The sequence below is a fragment of the Tachyglossus aculeatus genome, chromosome X4, assembly GCF_015852505.1.
Source record: "Tachyglossus aculeatus isolate mTacAcu1 chromosome X4, mTacAcu1.pri, whole genome shotgun sequence".
NCBI classification, from domain to species: Eukaryota; Metazoa; Chordata; class Mammalia; order Monotremata; family Tachyglossidae; genus Tachyglossus; species Tachyglossus aculeatus.
Genome location: NC_052098.1, coordinates 56328523 through 56351687, shown reverse-complemented (window position 1 = coordinate 56351687; position 23165 = coordinate 56328523). Strand labels below are relative to the sequence as shown.

The window sequence follows — 23165 nt, the reverse complement described above, 5'->3', positions numbered from 1 at the left end:
TAGTCCATGTCCCACATGGGGCTCAGTCTTAATTCCTATTTTATAGATGAGGTAACTGAGGCACAGAGAAGTGAAGTGACTTGCCCAAGCAGACAACTGGCAGAGCCGGAATTGGAACCCAAGTCCTTCTGACCCCCAGGCCCATGTTCTATCCACTAGACCATACTACTTCTCTAGTTGATAACACCTCCAACCTCACTGACTCCAGAGCCTGTGTTCATGGTATTAACTTGGACTCCTTTCTCTCTTTAAACTCTTGCATTCTGTCTGTCACTAAATTGTGTTGCTTTCACCGTCAAGACATTTTCCAGATATGCAGCTTCCTCTCCGTCCAAACAGCCACCACCTCGATCCTGACTTGACTATTTCATCAACCTTCTCATTGGTGTTCCAGTGCAGCCTCTCCTTTCTCCAGTCCACACAGCTGTTTTTTTTTAAATTGTATTTGTTAAGCACTTACTTTGTGCCATACTTCACTCTGCTGCTCAGATTGTTTCTCAGAAACATTATTCTGTTTACATCTCCCTATTTTTCAGTACTCGTTCCTCTCCTCATCCACCAGAATCTCATTATCATTTGCTGTTAAATGGATTCATCAGTTCCCTTCCTCTTACCTATCTATTCTCTCCTCCTGTGACACCCCAGCTCTCACTCTCCTTTCCTATTAAAATCTCCTTTTCACTGTGCCCCTTTTTGGATGCTCCCACTTCCGATCCCTGGCTCACGCCCTTCCACCTACTTGGAACTCCGTCCCCACATCAAATCTGCCAGACTTCAGCCCTCCCCATCTTCAACGTCCATTTGAAAACCCTCCTCTTTAAGGAGGCTTTCCAAGATGGATTTTTCTTCTCCCTGGGTAACATTCTCTCAAGAATCATTTCAGCACTTTGGCACCACCTCAGTCAGCATTTAGGCACTCATAACCTCCTGCAGCACTTTTGTACATATTCATTTGCATTATTATTTAAATACTTTCCTACTATTGGTAAATTATTTTGTGCCTGTCTTTCCCATGAGATTGTATGCTTCTTGGGGACAGGAATTATGTCTTCTACTTCTATTGTACTCTCTCAAATGCTAGTATGGTACTCTGCACACAGTAAGTGCTCAGTGAGTATGACATTAATTAGCAGTGGTTGAGGAGTAAATAAACCACATTGGTGTCTGCAGAGCACCAAGAGACAACAGAATGTTGCCCATAAATGTTGAAAGTAAGAATTCTTAGAAGTGTAAATCCAAGTACAAAGCACTTAAATGAATGGAACCAGAAAAATGTGTTACCATGAGCACTTCTCCGGGCAAAATCCAAACCGTGTATCTAGATTTAGACTGCACTTGCAATGTTGAGAATGTAGGTGGGTTTGTAGTGAAAAATGTCGAACTGGAAACAGAAAACCATGGTAATTTTCATGCTAATGAGTTCCTGAGAAATTGTGGTGTATTTTACATGAAAATGAAATAGGGAAAATAAGAGACACTAACCTTATCAGGGAGTATTTTCCTCTTTTTTGTCTAGTGCAGAAATTGGTTCTCAATTATTCAGGGCTTGACTATCCAATTTGTGGATTATACAGATCTCTGGGGCTCCTCTTATTCTCTACCTTTGACCAATCCTCTGCTTGTTAGCACTTCTTCTAGAGGAGAGTAGGGAAAGCAAAAAAGAGAGAGAAAGAAAGTATAACTAGTTCATTTAAATGCCACAGAGCAGCTTTGGTACAAAGTTAGGTAGGGAAGGAAGTTGAAACTAATTCACTTGGGTCTGTACCTCTTAAGCAATTTGCTTTTCATCCCTCCCCCAGCCTATAGCACTTATGTACATACCCATCTGTAATTTATTTTAATGTCTGCCTCATCCTCAGTCTGTAAACTCTTTGTGGCCAGGGATCATGTACACCTACTCTATTGCATTGTACTCCCCAATTCATTCATTCATTCAATCATATTTATTGAGTGCTTACCGTGTGCAAAGCACTGTACTAAGTGTTTGGGAGACTACAATATAACAATAAACAGGCACATTCCCTACGCATAGTGAGCTTGCAATCTAGAGGGGGAGACCGACATTAATAGGAATAAATAAATAACTAAATTACAAATATGTACATAAGTGCTGTGGGACTGAACATATCCAGGACATCACAAGAGCTTAGCACAGTGCTTTGGACACAATAAGTGCTCAATAAATTCCATTGATTGATTGATTGACAGCAAGAGAAGCAAGAAAGAGGCACAGTGAGTAGGTTGGCTTGAGAGGAGAAAACGTGAGCTAGATTGTAGTGAGAGAGGAGTATGGATAAGTAGGGAAGAGAGAGTCTGCAAGCGCCACGTGGGACAGGGACTATGTCCAACTTGATTAACTTGTATCTACCCCACCACTTATTACAGTGTTTTGTACATAGTAAGCTCTTAATACCGTAAGAATAACAATTATTATTATTATTTCAGTTATACACATTCTCCCTTCTCCCTGACAGCATGAATATACTTAGATTTATCTATACTCAAATTTGGCTTAGGAACAGTGAAAAGATCTTTGGCTCCCTTTTAGAGAGCACTTCTTACTCTCCAGAAAAAAAAAAAACCTGTCACTTGGGAGGGTACAATACAACAACCAACAGTCACATTCCCTGCCCACAATGCGAATGTGAGCAAGAGGTTGGTTGGGGGAGAAGTGAGTAGTTTGGGAGGACTGAAGTGTGAGAACAGGGATATAGTGGGATAAAAGAAAGAATAAGTAGAGGGGAGAGAGCTGAATGAGTGTTATATAGGCAACGATCAACCATTTCTGCTTAATATAGAGGGGAATAGGCAACCATTGGAGGTGTTTGAGGACTGGGGAGATGTGTGCAACATGGTGTTTTAAAAAAAATTCCCTGGCAGTAATCAATTAATCAATCAATCAATCAATCAGTCAATTGTATTTATTGAGCGCTTACTGTGTGCAGAGCACTGTACTAAGTGCTTGGGAAGTACAAGTTGGCAACATATAGAGACAGTCCCTACCCAACAGTGGGCTCACAGTCTAGAAGGGGGAGACAGAGAACAAAACCAAACATATTAACAAAATAAAATAGAGTAGATATGTACAAGTAAAATAAGTAAATAAATAAATAGAGTAATAAATATGTACAAACATATATACATATATACAGGTGCTGTGGGGAAGGGAAGGAGGTAAGTTGGGGGGGATGGAGGGGGGACGAGGGGGAGAGGAAGGAGGGGGCTCAGTCTGGGAAGGCCTCCTGGAGGAGGTGAGCTCTCAGTAGGGCCTTGAAGGGAGGAAGGGAGCTAGCTTGGCGGATGTTGGGAGGGAGGGCATTCCAGGTCAGGGGGATGACGTGGGCTGGGCGTCGATGGCGGGACAGGCGAGAACAAGGCACGGTGAGGAGATTAGTGGCAGAGGAGCGGAGGGTGCGGCCTGGGCTGTAGAAGGAGAGAAGGGAGGTGAGGTAGGAGTGGGCGAAGTGATGGAGAGCCTTGAAGCCAAGGGTGAGGAGTTTCTGCCTGATGCGCAGATTGATTGGTAGCCACTGGAGATTTTTGAGGACGGGAGTAACATGCCCAGAGAATTTCTGGACAAAGACAATCCGGGCAGTGGCGTGAAGTATGGATTGAAGTGGGGAGAGACACGAGGATGGGAGATAAGAGAGGAGGCCGATGCAGTAGTCCAGGCGGGATAGGATGAGAGCTTGAATGAGCAGGGTAGCGGTTTGGATGGAGAGGAAAGGGCAGATCTTGGCAATGTTGTGGAGCTGAGACTGGCAGGTTTTGGTGATGGCTTGAGTGTGAGGGGTGAATGAGAGAGTGGAGTCGAGGATGACACCAAGGTTGCAGGCTTGTGAGATGGGAAGGATGGTAGTGCCGTCAACAGTGAGTGATGGGAAAGTCAGGGAGAGGGCAGGGTTTGGGAGGGAAGACAAGGAGTTCAGTCTTGGACATGTTGAGTTTTAGGTGGCGGGCAGACATCCAGATGGAGATGTCCTGAAGGCAGGAGGAGATGCGAGCCTGGAGGGAGGGGGAGAGAGCAGGGGCAGAGATGTAGATTTGGGTGTCATCAGCGTAGAGATGATAGTGGAAGCCGTGGGAGCGAATGAGGTCACCAAGGGAGTGAGTGTAGATCGAGAACAGAAGGGGACCAAGAACTGAACCTTGAGGAACCCCCACAGTAAGGGGATGGGAGGGGGAGGAGGAGCCTGCAAAAGAGACTGAGAATGAACGACCGGAGAGATAAGAGGAGAACCAGGAGAGGACGGAGTCTGTGAAGCCAAGGTTGGATAGCGTGTTGAGGAGAAGGGGGTGGTCCACAGTGTCGAAGGCAGCTGAGAGGTCGAGGAGGATTCACTTGTAAGGTGAAGTATGGAGTATAGGACAAAATCCAACTAAAGATATGCAGGTAGAAAGGGTACATTAGCTCATTACCAGTCTTCAAGTCTGGCTAGTCCATAAATTCCAAAGCCATGGTGCTAACAACCAGATGTTCAGGGGTGTGAGAAACAGCTGTTCCATCATCCCTACTCACTGTTCTCTGAAGGGCCAGACCCAAGGGAGAGGGAGCAGGTTACTCGTGACATAGTTCTAATCCATTCCTCTTGGTTTTAGACAATTTCCCCTTGGATGTGAGAAGACGGTCTCTGGGATGTAAAATGTTTCACGGTATTTATTTCTGATGGGCTCAGAGTGTGGTGACACTTCTCCTGAGAACGGATGACTGAACAAGGGCTTTACATCTCCCCCACTCAAACACTCCATGCAGCCTCTGGGGAGAGAAGTCCAACATACTGACTGAGAAACAAGCTGACTGAACTATGGTTGGTTTACTGTATTCTAACTGCCTTAAAACCCTTCAAATTAACCGGTTCAGCACAAATCTTTTTATCATTTCTAACCAATCAACTTTGGGCTTCTAAGACTTTCCTAAAGATATGAAATTATAATATGCATAGACTCTTCCCCAGGACACCTTTGAGCAAGTTCTGGCCCCAGTGAATTTTGAAACTCAAAAGAGTCACCCACTTCAAGTGGGTGAACAATGACATCACTAGGCATTGGGAAAAATCAAGTTCCCATATTTTGTTTACCTCTGGGTCTGACAATAATTACAAGATTTTGATATATAGGATTTCAGGGTCAATCAATGTTGAGTATCAAGTAACCTTAATTAAAGACCACAGTAATGGCACGGACAGGTAAATAAATAATGAGGAGAAAAAAGTAACTGTGATGACCAGCCAGGAAAAATGAACAGCGTTTTCATGCATTTTCCAATTCACTGAAATAATCCAGGACCAAAAAACAAACAAAAAAACCCTTTTGTTATGGTCCTCTCCCATGACAAGCCGAGAATTCAAAAATGAGGTAGTCTAAATGTTTACAAGGAAGTGTTTCTTTTATTCCCATTTTTTTAAAAGGACCAGCATACTAAAGTGGTGTGCAGGATAGATCCTCAAGTTTCAGAACTTTTCCAATGAAATGAGGCTTGTCTGGTCATCTTAGTTTGGGGTGACTTTAAATGTGCGACTCCAGAAGCACTTGTAGGTCACTCTAGCTGGTTAATAGTTCAAAATGTCCTGTGCTTCTTCTATTGTACTTTCCTAAATACCAACTACTATGCTTTGCATGTAGTAGGTGCTCAATAAATACTCTAGAGTGAATAAATGACTTTAGTTTTGGACTTGGGGACTCAAAGCCCTCCTAAAAATCCCATCTCCTCCAGAAAGCTTCCCTAATTAATTCACCACACTCCAGTCAGGCCAGCCAAACACCCACCCTTAACACTTGTGTATTCTATACCTTCTTCAAGAAGACATGTACAAATCCATATATTCACTTATTTACATATTTCACATGTATTTATCTGCACATTCAATTATTTGTTCAGTTGTTTCATCCTGATGCGTGCGTACTGCTTTCTGCTTTATTGTTGTCCTTCCTTCTATTCTCACACCCTGTAAATCATTATTTTCTGTCCTCCCCAATAAACTGTAAGCTCCAGGAGAGCAGGGAATGTGTGTCTTGTTACTGTTGTACTCTCCCAAATGCTTAGTCAGTGGCTCATACTCAGTAAGTGCTCAATAGGTATTATTAATTGATGGGTGAGCAAGTGTAAACTGGCAATGCTAAAATGCCTGCTCCAAGCCTGAAAATAGGAGTCTGGGCCATGGGAGCTTGATCCCAGTAGAGTCCTGAAAGGGCCTCCAAAGACTCAAGATGGCTTACACAGGCCCCAGTGCTGCAGCTCCCATACTTCGTTTACCTCTGGGTCTGCCCAGGATCTGGTAAAACCTAATTCCAGCTGAGAGAATCTAGTTCCAGCAGACTTTCCTATTGAGGAAACTTGGTTGGCGTCTCATTCAATCCTGAGGTTTGGCAACAACCTGGTTGGGCCCTCTGCCCAGAGATTCAAGATGGCTTCCATGGGCCCCAGAGAATGCAGCTGCCTCAGTTGAGCAGGCACAAGTCCTTCCCTACTTTTCCTTCCCTAGAAAAGGCTTTTCTCCTTTTCCATTTACCCTCTTCTCTGTGCCATTTCTTAGGCTGATTTCTGGCCTGTGTCTGATATGCCGCCTCCTCCTCAGTGGCCCCTTCTCCCACCTCTTTCTTTCCATTCTCCTCCTCACTCATGGGCCTGATGGGCCTAAGCACTTTGCCCTATCAAGACCTTTTAGACTCTCTCCTAACTTTCTTCCTACAGACCTCTACTAGCTGTGGTTGAGCTAATGTCCTATTAAGTAGCATGAAAGACTACATGAAGGAGTGCATATGGGGCTGTCTGGCTTTTTCAAGGACAAGCCCTAAGAAAAGTAGGAAGGGGAAAAGCCTCTGAAATCTCTGAAGACTTGACCATGTCAAAGAGGAAGGAAACAGCTTCTTTTCGAGGGACCTGCTCAGTCTCTCCCCCTGGGAAGAGTTATTGATGGTTTAATGAGTCCATGATCTGGTGCCAAATCTCAGATCCCCCTCTTAGTGGACAGAGGCTAACTTAAAAAATGGGGCAATTGCAGGACTACCTAAAACTTAGGGTTTGGGATAACTAAAGAAAATAAAAACTCTAGACTGTGAAAGGTTGGAGATTTTTCTCTTGGAATTTTTCTGGCGAAAATGAGAAAACCTTCTGCTAATCACTTTGCAATGACTTGGCTCACTGTACAGGGCATTTTATTCAGGAACAAAGTGTTCTGCTCCACGAACTGTTTTCCACTGAACCAGGGACCCCTGAGTGCAAGCCGTTTCCATTAAGCCTGTTGGCCTGCAATTAATAAACTTTAAGAAAAGTTTATCATCTACCTTGTGAGACTGCTGCCATTTATAAATGTTCTGTAGAGTGGTAATTGTATTTTTGAGATTGACCTCAAACTACTGCATTTGTCTTACTGCTGATGCAAAACAATTTCTCCCAAATCTCATGAACTATTAAGTGACTGAATACATATCAAAAACAATAGCTGTCAGTGGAATATTTTATTTTCCCCAAAATACCCACTGCCCTTTTAATACCTAGAAAAATAATATGGGGAAAACAATTAGGGAAAACAAGCAATTTCCAATGCATTTCTTGGTCTGGAGATGCTAAGAGGATAGAAATAGCAAATAGCACGTCTCGTTCTGCGAGGACATTTGAGGTGGGAACTGTTTTCCAGTCCAGCACTCCAAAACCAAGTGTCCACCCTAATACAGTACCTTTGGCTTAGTCATCTCACTTATCTGAAGAGCCAAGAGGGTATATTGCAATATGTGCACGTCTGCCTAATTTTTGTTGTTGTTTCAAAAGTGCTAAAACTCAGAGATGATTCTAAACATGATAAAATTGGATGTGGCATCAAATTCTACCTCCTGATAATGGGAGAATGAGCTGTTTTAATGCACGCATTGGAAACTACAAAGGTTTTGGCAGGAACAGAGAAGGTGTCTCCCTTCCTTCCCCTTCCTTTCCTCTGCATCATTGCTGAGGCAGCCAAGTTGCATGTTTCTGCCCCACGTGTCTCTAGGACTTGCAGTGCCAGAATCACTGCCTGGAAAGTCTTTCTGGGACTAACTATCCCCAAATCACTTGAGGTGGTGCCTGTGACATGAAGCCCCATCCTGTCCACACTTGCTTGGGGCCCAAATTTCAGATCCCAGGGCAGCGGGGAACTGGCAGTACCAGGTCCACCCATCCCAAGTGCTCCAAGCACTGTCCTGCACACAGTATCATTGGGTGACATGGCCAGGAGCAGCAGTGAAGGGATAGGGTAATGGCTCCTCACTGGTGTCATTGCTGTCACACTCCACTCCCCTTTGACATCTCACCACTACAGGCATATTTGGGGGGGGGGGTGAAATGGGGGCAGTCCAGACCACTACACTCAGGGAGTGATACTATGCCTGAAGCAGGAGAAACATGTTCCAAAAGAGAGTAGGGAGAAAGGAGAGAGAGAGGTAGGGAGGGAGGAGGAGATTGGTTTTCCCCATAGCAACTCCTGAGCAGACCAGTAGAACCCTTGGCAGCTATAGTTGGAATAATGGGGCTCACTAAAAGCCGGCAAAGCATACAGAAGAGGGAAATTTCACACCCTAAACAGCTTGGAATAGGGGGTGTTGTGACTCCTTCTATCATCACAGATGAAACAAAAAACAAAAAAAAAAAACAATCCAAGATGTATTATGATAGATATGTATGCAGCCCCTTTCTGCAATAGCTCTCGTACGTTTTTCTGGAAATGTAAATGTGATTTTGGACCTAATGTAAATTCTATGGAGAGAATTATTTTATAGACAAATTCTTTATAGCTGAAAAAGTATCTCTAATCGTGATTGTCAACAAGCAGTAAAACATAATTTGGATGTGGGCTTTTAATCAGGCTGAAAACGATGAACAACTGATATATGTCTTTTGGCAGTAATTTGATTTCTTTTTAAGCAGTGGATAGCAAATAAGCTTTCTCGCTAGGGTTTTATTTTTTTCTTAAAAAAAGAAAAGGCTGTGTTATTCATGCATTTTCATCCCCCCCTTTCTCTATGACAATCCTGGGGTCCCAGTAAGCCAGAACTCCACAATCAAAATATGGGGTAGATTTGAGGCAATCATCTAGATAACAGAGCACCCTCCCCTCCACTCAAATGCTCTATTTTTGCTGGACAAACCTGACATATTATGTCTCTGAATGGGGCTAGCACATAGAGAAGATGAGCCACACAGTCATCTTCCAAAATCGGAATTTATATGTAGTAGATTGGGCAAGGCCTGTTCTGTCCTGCAGCCCCTGACGATGGAAGCAGAGTTTCCTGGAGCCAAATCCAAATAATCAGCCTCACCAATCAATCAGTCAGATTTACTGAGCACTTACTGTGTCCAAAGCACTATACTAAGTGCTTGGGAGAGAACAATACAACACAGTTGGTAGACATGTTCCCTGCCACAAGGAGCTTACAGTCTAGAGGGGGAAAAAGACATTAAAATAAATTATGGATATGTAAATAAGTGCTGTAGGGCTGAGGGTGGGGTGACTATCAAGTGTTTGAAAGGCACAAATGCATAGGGAACATAGAAGGGAGAGGCAGGAGGGGAAATGGGGGCTTATGCAGGGAAGGCCTCTTGCAGAAATGTGATTTTAACAGACTTTGAAGGTGGGGAGAGTGGTGGTTTATCAGATATGAAAGGGGCGGGGGTTCCATACCAGAGGAAGGACATGAGCAAGAGATCAGTGGAGAGATGGGTGAGATCAGGGTTCAGGGAGTAGGTTGATGTTAGAGTAGCGAAGTGTGTGGGCTGGGTTGTAGTAGGAAATCAGTGAGGTGAGATAGGAGGGGACAAGGTGATTGAGTGCTTTAAAACTCCAGGATGCTAGAAATACAAAGAAGGCATGCTGTACTCTGGCCCTTAAGGTTCAAGGCTGGGTGTCCCAGATTGATGGGATGGAACTGATTTTTTTCTTTTGAGGAATGAAAGAAAAATGATACTCTCATTTCTCAGACTGCAATAAAAACACTAAAAATACTAATTAGCCATTGAACTGTCTTCTCTTGGTTATTTATAGAAAACCTGGGTCTTTAAAAGTACAATGCTTTAACATGATTTAAAATATCTGGTCCCAGCCAGGAGCAATTATTAGGTCAGACTGGTGACTCTACTGCCATAGCCACTCTGCTCCCATCTTATTGGGTATTCTAATAGTGCAAAAGCAAGAGTTACTAAAGCTACTGCACAGTAGTTCTTTGTGAAAGCAGGAAGGGGCAGAGAAACACCAAGGCCTCGATGGCATAGGGACAGCCTTCGCCTGCACATGGAGTGAGCACCCATTGGTGATAGGTAGCAACTGCCCAGGAATAGTTATTCTGGTATTTTTCTCTGCTCCCACTAGATTCAGTACAAAATGGGTTAAGTATTTTTCCCCAAATGTTTACTAAGCTATTTTTTAATTAAAGGAGAATATGTGTAGGAATTGGGTGTGGGATGAAGAGCCTGTTTAAAGAAAAGCAACATAAATGATGTGTACATAAAGCACAATTAAAGAAACATAAAGTGTAAATATATACAGTATAACTGGGCTATAACAGTACACTTCCTTAACAGAAAATGTCTACATGTCTCCACTGTAGGAACATTGTCCATGTAAGACATCTACTATCTGATGTGTCTTAGAGTATCCACCTCATCTACAATGGCAAAAAGACAAATGGGAGAAAAATTGGAATTAGAGCAGCAGCGTGGCCTAGTGGATAGAGCACAGGCCTGGGAGTCATTCATTCAATCATATTTATTGAGCACTTACTGTGTGCAGAGTACTGTACTAAGTGCTTGGAAAGTACAATTCAGCAACAGAGACAATCCCTACCCAACAACGGGCTCACAGTCTAGAAGGGGGGAGGGAGCCAGACAACAAAACAACACAAGTAAACAGGCATTAACAGCATCAATATAAATAGAATTATAGATATATAGACATCATTAATAAAATAAATAGAATAATAAATACGTACATATATACACAAGTGCTGTGGGGTGGGGATGGGGTAGAGCAGAGGGAGGGAGTTGGGGCGATGGGGGGTGAGGAGGAGCAGAGGAAAAGGGGGGCTTGGTCTGGGAAGGCCTTCTGGAGGAGGTGCGTTTTCAGTAGGGCTTTGAAGGGGGGAAGTGTGCTAGTTTGGCAGATGTGAGGGGGGAGGGCATTGCAAGCCAGAGGTAGGACATGGGTCAGCGGTCAACGGCGGGACAGACAAGAACGAGGCACAGTGAGAAGGTTAGTCCCAGATGAGCAGAGTGTGTGGGTGGGCTATAGAAGGAGAGAAGGGAGGTGAGGTAGGAAGGTAGCAAGGTGACGGAGAGCTTTGAAGCCAATAGTGAGGAGTTTTTGCTTGAGAGGATCTGGGTTCTTATCCTGCCTCTGCCACTCGTCTGCTGTGTGACCTTGGGCAAATCACTTCACTTCTCTATGCCTCAGCTACCTCATCTGTAAAATGGAGATTAAGACTGTGCACCTCATGTGGGTCCTGCTTCAAATTTCACCCCCTCTCTAGGGCACATGGTCCCCCATCTAGGGCACATGGTCCCCCACCTCTCCTGAATTTCTAGTCCTTATCATTCAGGCTACAGAGTAGCAGTGTTCTCAGAGCAGGGTGAAAGGGGGCAGGAATAGGTGATAGATCAGACTCAGTGAAGCCCTTGATAAGAGAAGTGAACCCCTGATGATGTGGGGCCAACCTCAATCAGCTGGCCACTCACTGGAGGTGGGCAAGCAACTGCCTATTTTCCCCAAGTGAGAAAATGGTTCTGTGCTTGACCACTAGCAATCATATCCTACAGCATCTGCTGTCTCATGACCCCTGGATCTGCCACTGGGGCGGGAAGCTCTCTGATTGCTTCTAGGCCAGAAGAGGGAAGAAGTGACCATTTTGTGCCCAGAATCCAGTATGGTGTGGGCCCTACAGCCCTCCCTGCTGTCTAAGGTTGAGGCTGTTGGGGTGAAGAAGTCCGTGACTGCAGGAAGTCCACGACTGCAAGACAAGTGCTCTTCTTTTCTACCGTCAGCTCTGGTGCAGTTTCTGTGGGCCAGCATGTTACCTCTTCAGCTCACTACCCTGTTCGGTTTGGGGACTGAATGGGAAAAATCAATCCCCTGCAAGTGGATCCATCCTCTTTCCATTCTCTTTCTTTCAACTATCAATGTGGATTAATCATTTTCACTATAAATTTCATTTTTATCATTTCCCTTCTACTGCACGTGTAAAGAAACTTCCATATGTCAACATGAATTTGTTTCTATCAGTGGAGAGTTGTTTTTAGGTTATTGACTGACATTTACTTAGTTTACACAGCATTAGTTTCTAGCTACCTGTCTCAGTCCCTAAAGTGTAGCTGTATTGTACAGGTCTAGATCTCAGGGCAGGGAATGCTAACAAATAGTTAAATCACATTTGAGTTTGACCTCTTTTTTCTTCTGTTGCTTCTGATACAGAGCAGTGCTAAAGAGCAGTGGCTGAAAGACTGACAGTGGGAGGAGAAAGAGAAAAAGAAGGGCATCTAGGTAACTCACAAACCGGTAAATAAGACCCCAAATAATCATGAATTGCTTGTACAGTGTTTTTCCCTGCTACCTCTGTGGCCACATGAACTCAGTTTGTTTCCACTTGATTGGTTTTTCTGTTTAGTGTTTTAATGTCTTGCTTTCTCCAAAAGTAGCCATGTTCAACCAGAACTGAAATAACTTTCCTACATATATACCTGTGACCCGGCTGGCATCCCTGAAAGCTGTGGCAGAAAATTTTAGAATGGTCTGAGATTTCCCTGCAGCATAAGAGATGACCCTGCCCCATCGTCCCCCATCCACTCCGCCCTGCCTCTGGCTCCTGGCCCCCACCCCATTCCAGGCTTTAGACCCGGAGGGCCCTGCCCCCCTTTTAGGCGATGCCAGCTGCTACCTTCATAACCCAAACTATCAGCATGCCTGTTTCTTAGAAAATTTACTGCCGCGTGCCACACGGGTAAGCTGATTGATCTTGACCTGGCTTTCCATGTTGGAATGATAGCTATGATTTCTGCTTTTGTGGAATTAATCAAACCCCCTGGATTTCCAGAGTTAAGGTCAGTCCTCACCACCTTTTTCCACAGATGTTGAAAGAATCACAGCTCTGAGTGATTACTGCCCTCTTTTTTCCTATTTTCTTTGGAAGGTAGAGAGGAAAAATGTTCTTATTCTAGGGCAACTGGAGAGAAGCTTTCAAAATGAACAGGAAATGAATAGGAAATGAAAATGTTCCATTGATTAGATTTGAAATGCATTTTGTGGAATAGCATGACCTCTTGTGTTAGACAAGGGAACCTCTGGTATTTTTCTGATTGAATGGAAAGATGAAGGAAGCAGCACAAAACTCCAAGAGCTATCACAGCCAACTCCTTGGCTGGTTTTTAATCTAGAGACCATCAATAAAGGAGAAGAAAAGGTAGCTTTTATACAAGTAAGTCTATAGCTAATGAATTATTTTGAAATGATTTTAATTTGCTAACCTCAAGTGTATTCTGAAATTGCAAGTGATGACAGCATTAAGGAACACTTCAGATAATGCCAACCTGGACTGTAATATAGGTCTGAATCATTAATAAGACTCTGATACAAAATGAAATGTTCCCTGGTCACAGGTATTTGAATATGTTCCTGGATTAATGAGGTTGTAATGGGATGTATTCCAAGTGAAGGGTAGGAAGCAGCTTGTATCCTTCATCTCATCATGCTAATAGCAGATTATCCCAAATATGTAGAGCCGGATTTTACCTATGATGATTTCATCTGTGATAAGTTAATTTATGGATAGATCAATGGCAATCAAATATATGGCACTATTATGTTGCACTTACCCTCAGTTCAGCCTTTCCTAAAACCATGGCAGAGGAGATAGACTCTGGGCAAATTCAGCCTGAAATGTAAATGTCCTGTTGGCAGCCTGTGATACTATGGGCCAAATTCCCATTTTCTGAACTTCTGCACTTTATGAATCTTTTTTTAATGGGACTATCTTGGAGGCAGTGGGAATTCTGCACACCACCAACACCAAAACCAATTAAACACATACTGAGTGCCCTCTGGGTGCTAGAATATGGCAGAGGGATGCACGTGGCATAAGAGTTGTGAAGTCAAAACTCTGGGTTTGGTAAAACCATTTTAAGTAGTAAAACCAAAGTTCCCCAATTTCTGTCTAAATTTGAGGACAGAAAGCCCTAGGTCAGGTTTTGGAAATTCTAATTAACACAAGTGGACAAAACGATCTTCTCACATTTTGGGAGTTTCATAAAATGCAGAACCCAGACTTTTTCACAACTATCAATGTCGTCATCATCATCCCCATTGACTGAGCGTGCAGAGCATGGTACTGAATGCCTATTAAGGGTAGACACTGTACCTAGCACTTACTAATAATTGTGGTATTTACTTAGTACTTAATACGTGCCAAGCACTGTACTAAGCACTGGGGTAGATACAAATAACCAGAGCAAACACAGTCCCTGTCCCACACAGAGTTTTCAGTCAAAGTAGGAGGGAGAACAGGTATTGAATCCGCATTTTACAGAGGCAGGAACTGAGGCACAGAAAAGTTCAGTGACTTGCCCAAGGTCACACAGGAGGCAAGTGGCAGAGCTGGGATTAGAACCCAGTCCTCTGACTCCCAGGCCATTTCCACTAAGCTATGCTGCTTCCCAATGCACAGGATGCCCAGGGAATTCTGCTGGGCATCAACTGTGTGTGAATTGCACTGACCTAGTGGTCAATGTCTTTAAGAACCTTACAATCAAATAGGAAAGACAAGCAGGAATACATTTCCAAGCACATAATAGGAAAAGAGTAAGGACACACATATAAATGATAAAAAAGCAAGAACTGAAATCATTAGATAGATTAAATACATAAACAGGTATATATAAATGAGTGCTAATGGGGTGGCATGGTTAGGAAGGTAGGGCTCTCTATTATGATACTGTAATACCTGGTTTCTGTAGGAACTCTCACCTCTGGCTCTGAGAAAGATTTTGAAAACCTGAAATCCTTATCCCTTATGCTGTTTAAATATTTTGGTGTTTCATTGATCCTAATGTGTTTGTCTCTAATACTCTTCCCCACCCAGTTATAGATTAAGATCTCCTTGAGGATCTAATTCCCACCTGTATACTCTTTCCCAGCACTTAATACAGTGCTGTGCACACAGTAAGCATTTAACAAATACTATTTCTACTACTACAAATGCTATTGTACTTTCCCAAGTGCTTAGTACAGTGCTCTGTACAAGCCTGAAAACATCTCTCAGGAATGCTCTGTGAGCCCGTTGTTGGGTAGGGACCATCTCTATATGTTGCCTACTTGTACTTCCCAAGTGCTTAGTACAGTGCTCTGCACACAGTAAGCACTCAATAAATATGATTGGATGAATGAAGAGATAGGGAAAGATTATTCTGCCAGTCACTGTTTTAGCCCATGGGCCAAAGTAGAATGTTGTATCCAGCGAAGTGTATATGAAGTGAGAGGCTGTTGGGATGTGATGATTTGAGTTAGGTTTTGTGCAGGACATTATAATGATCATCTCACTTCCTTTCCACTCTTTTGGCCACCACCCTGGTTCAAACCCATGTCACCTCCCACCTTGATTATTTGTCCTCCTGCCTCCAGCCTCTCTCCTTTCAGTCTGAAACAGCTGCTTGGATCATCTTCTTCAAGCACTGTCCACGGTCCCATCACTTCCCTCAAGCACCTCGAATGGTTTAATCAATCAATCAATCAATCGTATTTATTGAGCGCTTACTATGTGCAGAGCACTGTACTAAGCGCTTGGGAAGTACAAATTGGCATCACATAGAGACAGTCCCTACCCGATAGTGGGCTCACAGTCTAAAAGGGGGAGACAGAGAACAGAACCAAACATACCAACAAAATAAAATAAGTAGGATAGAAATGTACAAGTAAAATAAATAAATAAATAAATAAACAGAGTAATAAATATGTACAACCATATATACATATATACAGGTGCTGTGGGGAGGGGAAGGCGGTAAGGCGGGGGGATGGAGAGGGGGACGAGGGGGAGAGGAAAGAAGGGGCTCAATCTGGGAAGGCCTCCTGGAGGAGGTGAGCTCTCAGGAGGGCCTTGAAGGGAGGAAGAGAGCTAGCTTGGCGGATGGGCAGAGGGAGGGCATTCCAGGCCCGGGGGATGACGTGGGCCGGGGGTCGATGGCGGGACAGGCGAGAGCGAGGTACAGTGAGGAGATTAGTGGTGGAGGAGCGGAGGGTGCGGGCTGGGCAGTAGAAGGAGAGAAGGGAGGTGAGGTAGGAGGGGGCGAGGTGATGGAGAGCCTTGAAGCCCAGGGTGAGGAGTTTCTGCCTGATGCGCAGATTGATCGGTAGCCATTGGAGGTTTTTGAGGAGGGGAGTGATATGTCCAGAGCGTTTCTGGACAAAGATAATCCGGGCAGCAGCATGAAGTATGGATTGAAGTGGAGAGAGACACGAGGATGGGAGATCAGAGAGAAGGCTAGTGCAGTAGTCCAGACGGGATAGGATGAGAGCTTGAATTAGCAGGGTAGCGGTTTGGATGGAGAGGAAAGGGCGGATCTTGGCAATGTTGCGGAGCTGAGACCGGCAGGTTTTGGTGACGGCTTGGATGTGAGGGGTGAATGAGAGAGCGGAGTCGAGGATGACACCAAGGTTGCGGGCTTGTGAGACGGGAAGGATGGTAGTGCCGTCAACAGAGATGGGAAAGTCAGGGAGAGGACAAGGTTTGGGAGGGAAGACAAGGAGCTCAGTCTTCGACATGTTGAGCTTTAGGTGGCGGGCGGACATCCAGATGGAGATGTCCTGAAGGCAGGAGGAGATGCGAGCCTGGAGGGAGGGGGAGAGAGCAGGGGCAGAGATGTAGATCTGGGTGTCATCAGCGTAGAGGTGATAGTTGAAGCCGTGGGAGCGAATGAGGTCACCAAGGGAGTGAGTGTAGATTGAGAACAGAAGGGGACCAAGCACTGAACCTTGGGGAACTCCCACAGTAAGAGGATGGGAGGGGGAGGAGGAGCCTGCAAAAGAGACTGAGAAAGAACGACCGGAGAGATAGCCACTGGAGATTTTTGAGATCTTTTCATCTACCCTCAGTCCTTTCTGCTCCTGGAAGGAAGCTATTTTGGACCCAAGCAAATACAGATGAGGTAACTGAGTCCCGGAGAAGTGAAGTGACTTGCCTAAGGTCACACAGCAGACAAGCAGCAGAGCCGGGATTAGAACCCACGACCTTCCAACTCCCAGAGCCGGGCTCTAGCCACTACACCGTGCTGGTAAAGCGGATTTTCCCAAGTGCTTAATACAGTGCTTCGCACACAAGCGCCGCCATAGACGCCCGGGACTCCGTTCCCGAGAGGCCCGCCCGCCCGCCCGCCATCACCCCGCGAGGACTTGCCGCTCCCGGAAGGCTCCTCTCCTCAGAGCGCCGCCATTGACGCCCGTGACTCCGTTCCCGAGAGGCCTGGCCGCCCACCCTCCCGCCATCTCAGCGCCCCCACGGACGCCCCGCCTGCTTCCACCCCCCCCACTTAGGAGGCCTTCCGTAAAGTGCCCCTCATCCCCCCCCCTTCCCGGTCCGGTCCTGACTGACTCTACCCCCGCCCGCCCCCAGGTAAAAAGCCCTTGTTAGCACCTTGTTAGCACCATGTTACATGTTACATTAACGACAACCTCATTCACACCTCCTCAGCCCTCCCATGCTAGTTGACTGTTCGCTCCCCTCCCCAGGTATCTCTGCTCCCTGACCCCCCTTAACTGGCCCACCCTACTCCAGCTCTTAATAGTTTGTATCTGCTCTCTGTGGCATCATTGTTTGCCAATTCTATTATTGCCATAGCATATTGATTGCTCAACTACACCCTGTGATGCCATCGCCTACTTTTATCATTGCTACTGTTTTATTGCTTCTGCATCTCAATTGTTAACCCCCCACTGTACTGTCACTCGCCCTGCTGACCTCACCATGAACTTTCAGTTCCCTTGCTCCCAACTGCCATTCCCATTCCTCACCTTCCCCTTCCCCTCTCCCACCCAGCTGTTTCCCTCCCTCTCACCCACCAAGACCGCTCCCCCTCAACCCCTACCAAGGATTCCTCTGTACCAGCGCAGGTCCTCTGCTTCTCCCTCCCGACCCCCCTCCTCCCCTTCTCCCCGCCCCCACCCCATCCCCGTTCTCCTTTCCCATCGCCACCCCCCCTTCCCACTCTCCCCGCCCAGGCCCCCGCCAACTCATCCCAATCCAAACCCTCCCCACCCCTCGCACCCTTCCCCCTCCCTCCCCACCCTCGACAGCTGATGCCAAGTGTGGCCTCTGGAACCCCCGCTCCGTTTTAAGTAAGATTCCTTTCATCCTGGACCTTTTCCTTTCCAGTTCTCTACTCCTCCTCGCCCTAACTGAAACATGGCTGTCGTCGGACGACACGGTCTCTTCTGCTGCTCTCTGCAGTGCAGGCCTCTTCTTCTCCCACTCCCCCAGACTCACTGGAAAAGGAGGAGGTGTCGGTTTCCTTCTCGCCCCCCAATGTCGCTTTCGCACTATCCCTCCTCCCCCTTCCCTTTCCCTCCCCTCCTTTGAAGCCCACATTATTCGCCTCTACCACCCCCTCCAGATTCTTGTAGCCGTCATCTACCGCCCTCCGGGCCCCACTTCCAACTTCTTTAACGACTTTGACCCCTTCCTCACATTCCTTCTCTCCTTCTCCATGCCCACTCTGATCCTTGGAGACTTCAATATCCACATGGATATCCCTAACGACTCCTCTGCCGCCCGCCTTCTATCTCTCCTTGACGCTGCCAACCTCTTCCTCCACCCCACCTCACCCACTCACCAACTTGGTCATACCCTCGACCTCATCATCTCCTACCGCTGCACTGTGTCCACCCTCACCAACTCTGTGATCCCTCTCTCTGATCATAATCTTCTCACCTGCCTCCTCACTCACACTCCTTTCCCCTGTAAATCCGTATTACTCCCTCACAGAGATCTCCGCTCTCTGGACCCCACCCATCTTTCGGAACGCCTCACACCCCACCTCGCCGCCCTCTCCTCTCTACCCAGTCTTGATGATCAGATTACTGCTCTCAACTCTACCCTTTCTACTCAGCTAGACTCGCTCGCTCCCCTTTCCCTTCGCCGCTCTCGCACCACTAACCCACAGCCCTGGATCACTGCCACTGTCCGCCTCCTTCGCTCTTATGCTCGAGCTGCCGAACGCTGCTGGCGAAAGTCTAAACACCATGCCAACCTCGTTCACTTCAAGTTTATCCTTTCCTGCCTTAACTCAGCCCTCTCTTCTGCCAGACAAAACTATTTCTCCTCCCTTATTGACACCCATGCCCATCACCCCCGCCAGCTCTTCCGTACATTCAACTCCCTTCTCAGGCCCCCGGTTCCTCCCCCTCCTCCTTCCCTCACCCCCAACGATCTGGCCTCCTACTTCATTAACAAAATTAAATCCATCAGGTCCGACCTCCCCAAAGTCTCTTCCCCCCTTTCTCCAACCCCCCGGCTCTCAACATTCTCTGCTACTCTCCCATCCTTCCCAGTGGTATCCTCAGAGGAACTCTCCTCCCTCCTCTCAAGTGCTACTCCGGCCACCTGTGCTTCTGACCCCATTCCCTCTCATCTTATGAAATCTCTCGCTCCATCCCTTCTCCCCTCCTTAACTTCCATCTTCAACCGCTCACTCTCCACTGGTTCCTTCCCCTCTGCCTTCAAACATGCCCATGTCTCTCCCATCCTAAAAAAACCCTCTCTTGACCCCACCTCACCTTCTAGTTATCGTCCCATATCCCTCCTACCATTCCTTTCCAAACTCCTTGAACGAGTTGTCTACACGCGCTGCCTAGAATTCCTCAACAACAACTCTCTCCTCGACCCCCTCCAGTCTGGCTTCCGTCCCCTTCATTCCACGGAAACTGCGCTCTCAAAGGTCACCAATGACCTCCTGCTTGCCAAATCCAACGGCTCATACTCTGTCCTAATCCTCCTCGACCTCTCAGCTGCCTTTGACACTGTGGACCACCCCCTTCTCCTCAACACGTTATCTGACCTTGGCTTCACAGACTCCGTCCTCTCCGGTTTACCATTTTTCTCTGCATTAACAAAACAACAACTCATGATCACGGGCTTTAAAGCTCTCCATCAACTCACTCCCGGTTGCCTTTCCACACCCTTATCCCACGGGAGGGTTTGGGTCTAAAGAGCGCTGGAGCCTCCCAACCCCACTTCGACCTCACGTCTCTCTCCCCGACTACACTCAGTGTCTTGAGGACAGGGATCCCTTCCTGACATTTGCCTATTTTCCATTTATCCTTATCCCTTATGCTGTTTAAATATTTTGGTGTTTCATTGATCCTAATGTGTTTGTCTCTAATACTCTTCCCCACCCAGTTATAGATTAAGATCTCCTTGAGGATCTAATTCCCACCTGTATACTCTTTCCCAGCACTTAATACAGTGCTGTGCACACAGTAAGCATTTAACAAATACTATTTCTACTACTACAAATGCTATTGTACTTTCCCAAGTGCTTAGTACAGTGCTCTGTACAAGGTAAGCACTCAGTATCATCAATTGATTGAATGGCTGATACACCCCAGTTCACATTCCTTGTCCTTCCCAAGCCAATTTAACCTCATATGTGACTCTCCTGGGTTTGACCCACTGCTCTTGCTTTTTCCCCTTCATGGAACTCCCCCTTACTCAAAACCACAAAATCATGTCCCTCCCCACCTTTAAAGCCCTCCCAAAAGGTCATCTCCTTCAAGCATTATTCCCCAATTCACCTCTACCTATTAGCAGTCACTTTAGCACTCACTCATTCATCCATTTACCTTTTTGTTATTCATTTTTTTCTTTTTTCATTTACAGTTACTCTACTTTTTAACTATTGTATAATTAGCAATTTATGTCTGATTTTCTCCTGCATTGTGTAGTAAGGGCCTTGAGGGCAGGGACTGTGTCCTTCTGTAGCTAGCACAGCCTCTGCAAACAAGAGATACTTAATCAATGCCATTGGTGGAGGTGATCTCCCTAGAATTAAGAAACATTCACTAGCATTTACTCCCCTCCATGTCCATGGCTTTGCTGATCCCCAATATTCCCATCGGGGTTTCTTCAAGATCTGAATGCTCTATTGAATTAGTGAGGCCTCTAAGCAATGCTGCCTTCTGAAGGACATATGAGCAATTTGCATGCCACAGAAACATTTATATCAGCAGTTTGGCAATCCCCCCAAATTTACTGCATATAAAATAGCCAATTCTCTGACCAAGTGGGATAGTTGATTTACAAAACAGATTCTGTAATCATAATAGGAAATGATTTTTTAAAGTATTTTTCAAAGCAACGATTTAAATTTCCTGATCCCGATAGCATTCATGACTTGAAAGTGATGAAAGCAGACTCCTAATCTAATATTAGAGAAAAAAATATATCTTGGCTCAGACCTTGTATGCTTTGCCAATTTCCTGATAAACCACCATGAAAATTGAGCAGCATATACAAAGTTGGATTTGGCCTCAGTTGTAAGGTGGTAAGGACTATCTTGCCGGGCCTGTGCAATTTTTATCCCTTTCACTACTCTTTCCTTAAGTACATGTTAAAAAAAAAGGAAATAGAAATGATCTTATGCACGCATTACCTTCTCTAAAGGATCTGATAAAATAAATTACTCCCTCCAGGTCTTTGGAAAAGCAGAACGAAAAAAATACAGATCCAGGAAATTGGATCTGGCTCAGAAACTCAATTACTTAATGAAAGTGATCCTATTTCACTCTGGTTTCTTCGGCTGACCCATTAGTCAAATCTCCATCATTTAAATCGTGCTGCGGGCTGCTGCTGGCAGATTCTGAAAACGTGAAATAAACTCCCACTGGCCAATCACCTTATTTTCCTCCCGCTCCCTCTGTTTCATTGAGGGTCTTATTACGCACACACACACAATTTGCTTTGTTTTGCTGTCTGTCTCCCCCCTTCTAGACTGTGAACTCGTTGGGTAGGGATTGTTTCTATTTGTTGCCGAATTGTACTTTCCAAGCGCTTAGTCCAGTGTTCTGCACACAGTAAGCTCTCAATAAATACGATTGAATGAATGAATGAACACACACACACGCCCAGAGGAGATCCCCCGGAGCCTGCTTTGGGCCACAGTACTGATTTGGAGTATGTGTGGTTTTTCACAGGGCGACGCGAATAAGACAGAATCCATTCCACCGCATATTATAGTATCATAACTGCAGTAAAAATAAGCACCCACCTTCACCCCCGGGGCGCTGTGATCACTGTTTATTATGATCCCTATTAACATTTTTCTTCCCGCTGGCTGCCAGGGGCTTTCCGTCTGCAGCGGGCGGCAGGCACTTCTCCGTTAGTGCCCCGTGGCTCTGCCTGGTGTCCACTCTGCAGGTGCCCGCGGCTCCGGTTGCTAAGTAGGCGGCGGCAGCAGGAGCGAGAGGAGGAGGACAAGGAGCGGGAAGAGGACGAGGAGGACTCCGTTGGACAGCTCCCGACAGCTCCGCCTCTCCAGTGTCCCGTCCCCTCCCTGCCTCCGGGCATTCGACGGAGGGCAGACTCGAAGACGGGGACTGGGGAGCGAGGGGCACCAGTCCCGATGTTTCGGAAAAGGCGTAAATGTGAGGGGCTCTCCCAAGGGGGGCGGGAAAAGCTCCTGCCCGCCCCGCCCCGGCCGGAATGGAGCGGGGTCCTATCCGTCCTCCCCACCCCCATCCCAGCTCCCGCGCTAGCACCGGCTGGAAAGTCCAGAGATTTCTGGGCCCAGCCCGGCCCTGCGGGAATCCCCGATCTAAACTTCCCGGCCTTGGCTCGAGTCGAGCCACACGCTCCAGGTCGGGAGCAGGCCCGGGATCCGCGACCCGGCAAAGGGAAGGGAGCAGGGCAGGACTGTCGGGCCTTACTCCTCTCCCCTCCACCTGCCCAGCTCCAGCCCCGTCCCACCCTGCTGGGGAGCACCGGGTACCCTGGGATCCACGGAGGAGGCCGTCACTGGGGAGGGGGCCCCGGGCGAGAGGGAGGAGGTCGGGCCTCGCCCGGGGGAAGTAACCCTACCTGGGGGGAGGAGCAGCGGGTGGTTGGAGCCCGGGCCTGGGCCGGGGCAATCCCCCTCCCCCCGACCCCACCTGGGGACGGTCTCCCTCCCC

At 46.5% G+C, this 23165-nt stretch overlaps 1 protein-coding gene across 1 annotated transcript in view; it reads right to left on the bottom strand.

Annotated features, from left to right (window-relative positions):
- The window catches only part of LOC119947919 (translation initiation factor IF-2-like), a 44352-nt gene that overhangs the window by 21114 nt on the left and 73 nt on the right, over positions 1–23165 (bottom strand). Inside the window, exons 2-3 of the mRNA XM_038769572.1 lie at positions 22265–23069; positions 1483–1634 (exon numbers count right to left, since the gene is read on the bottom strand). Of these exons, the coding sequence (XP_038625500.1) occupies positions 22287–23069 (783 nt within the window). The 3' untranslated portion in view covers positions 1483–1634; positions 22265–22286. The remainder of the gene's footprint in view (positions 1–1482; positions 1635–22264; positions 23070–23165) is intronic.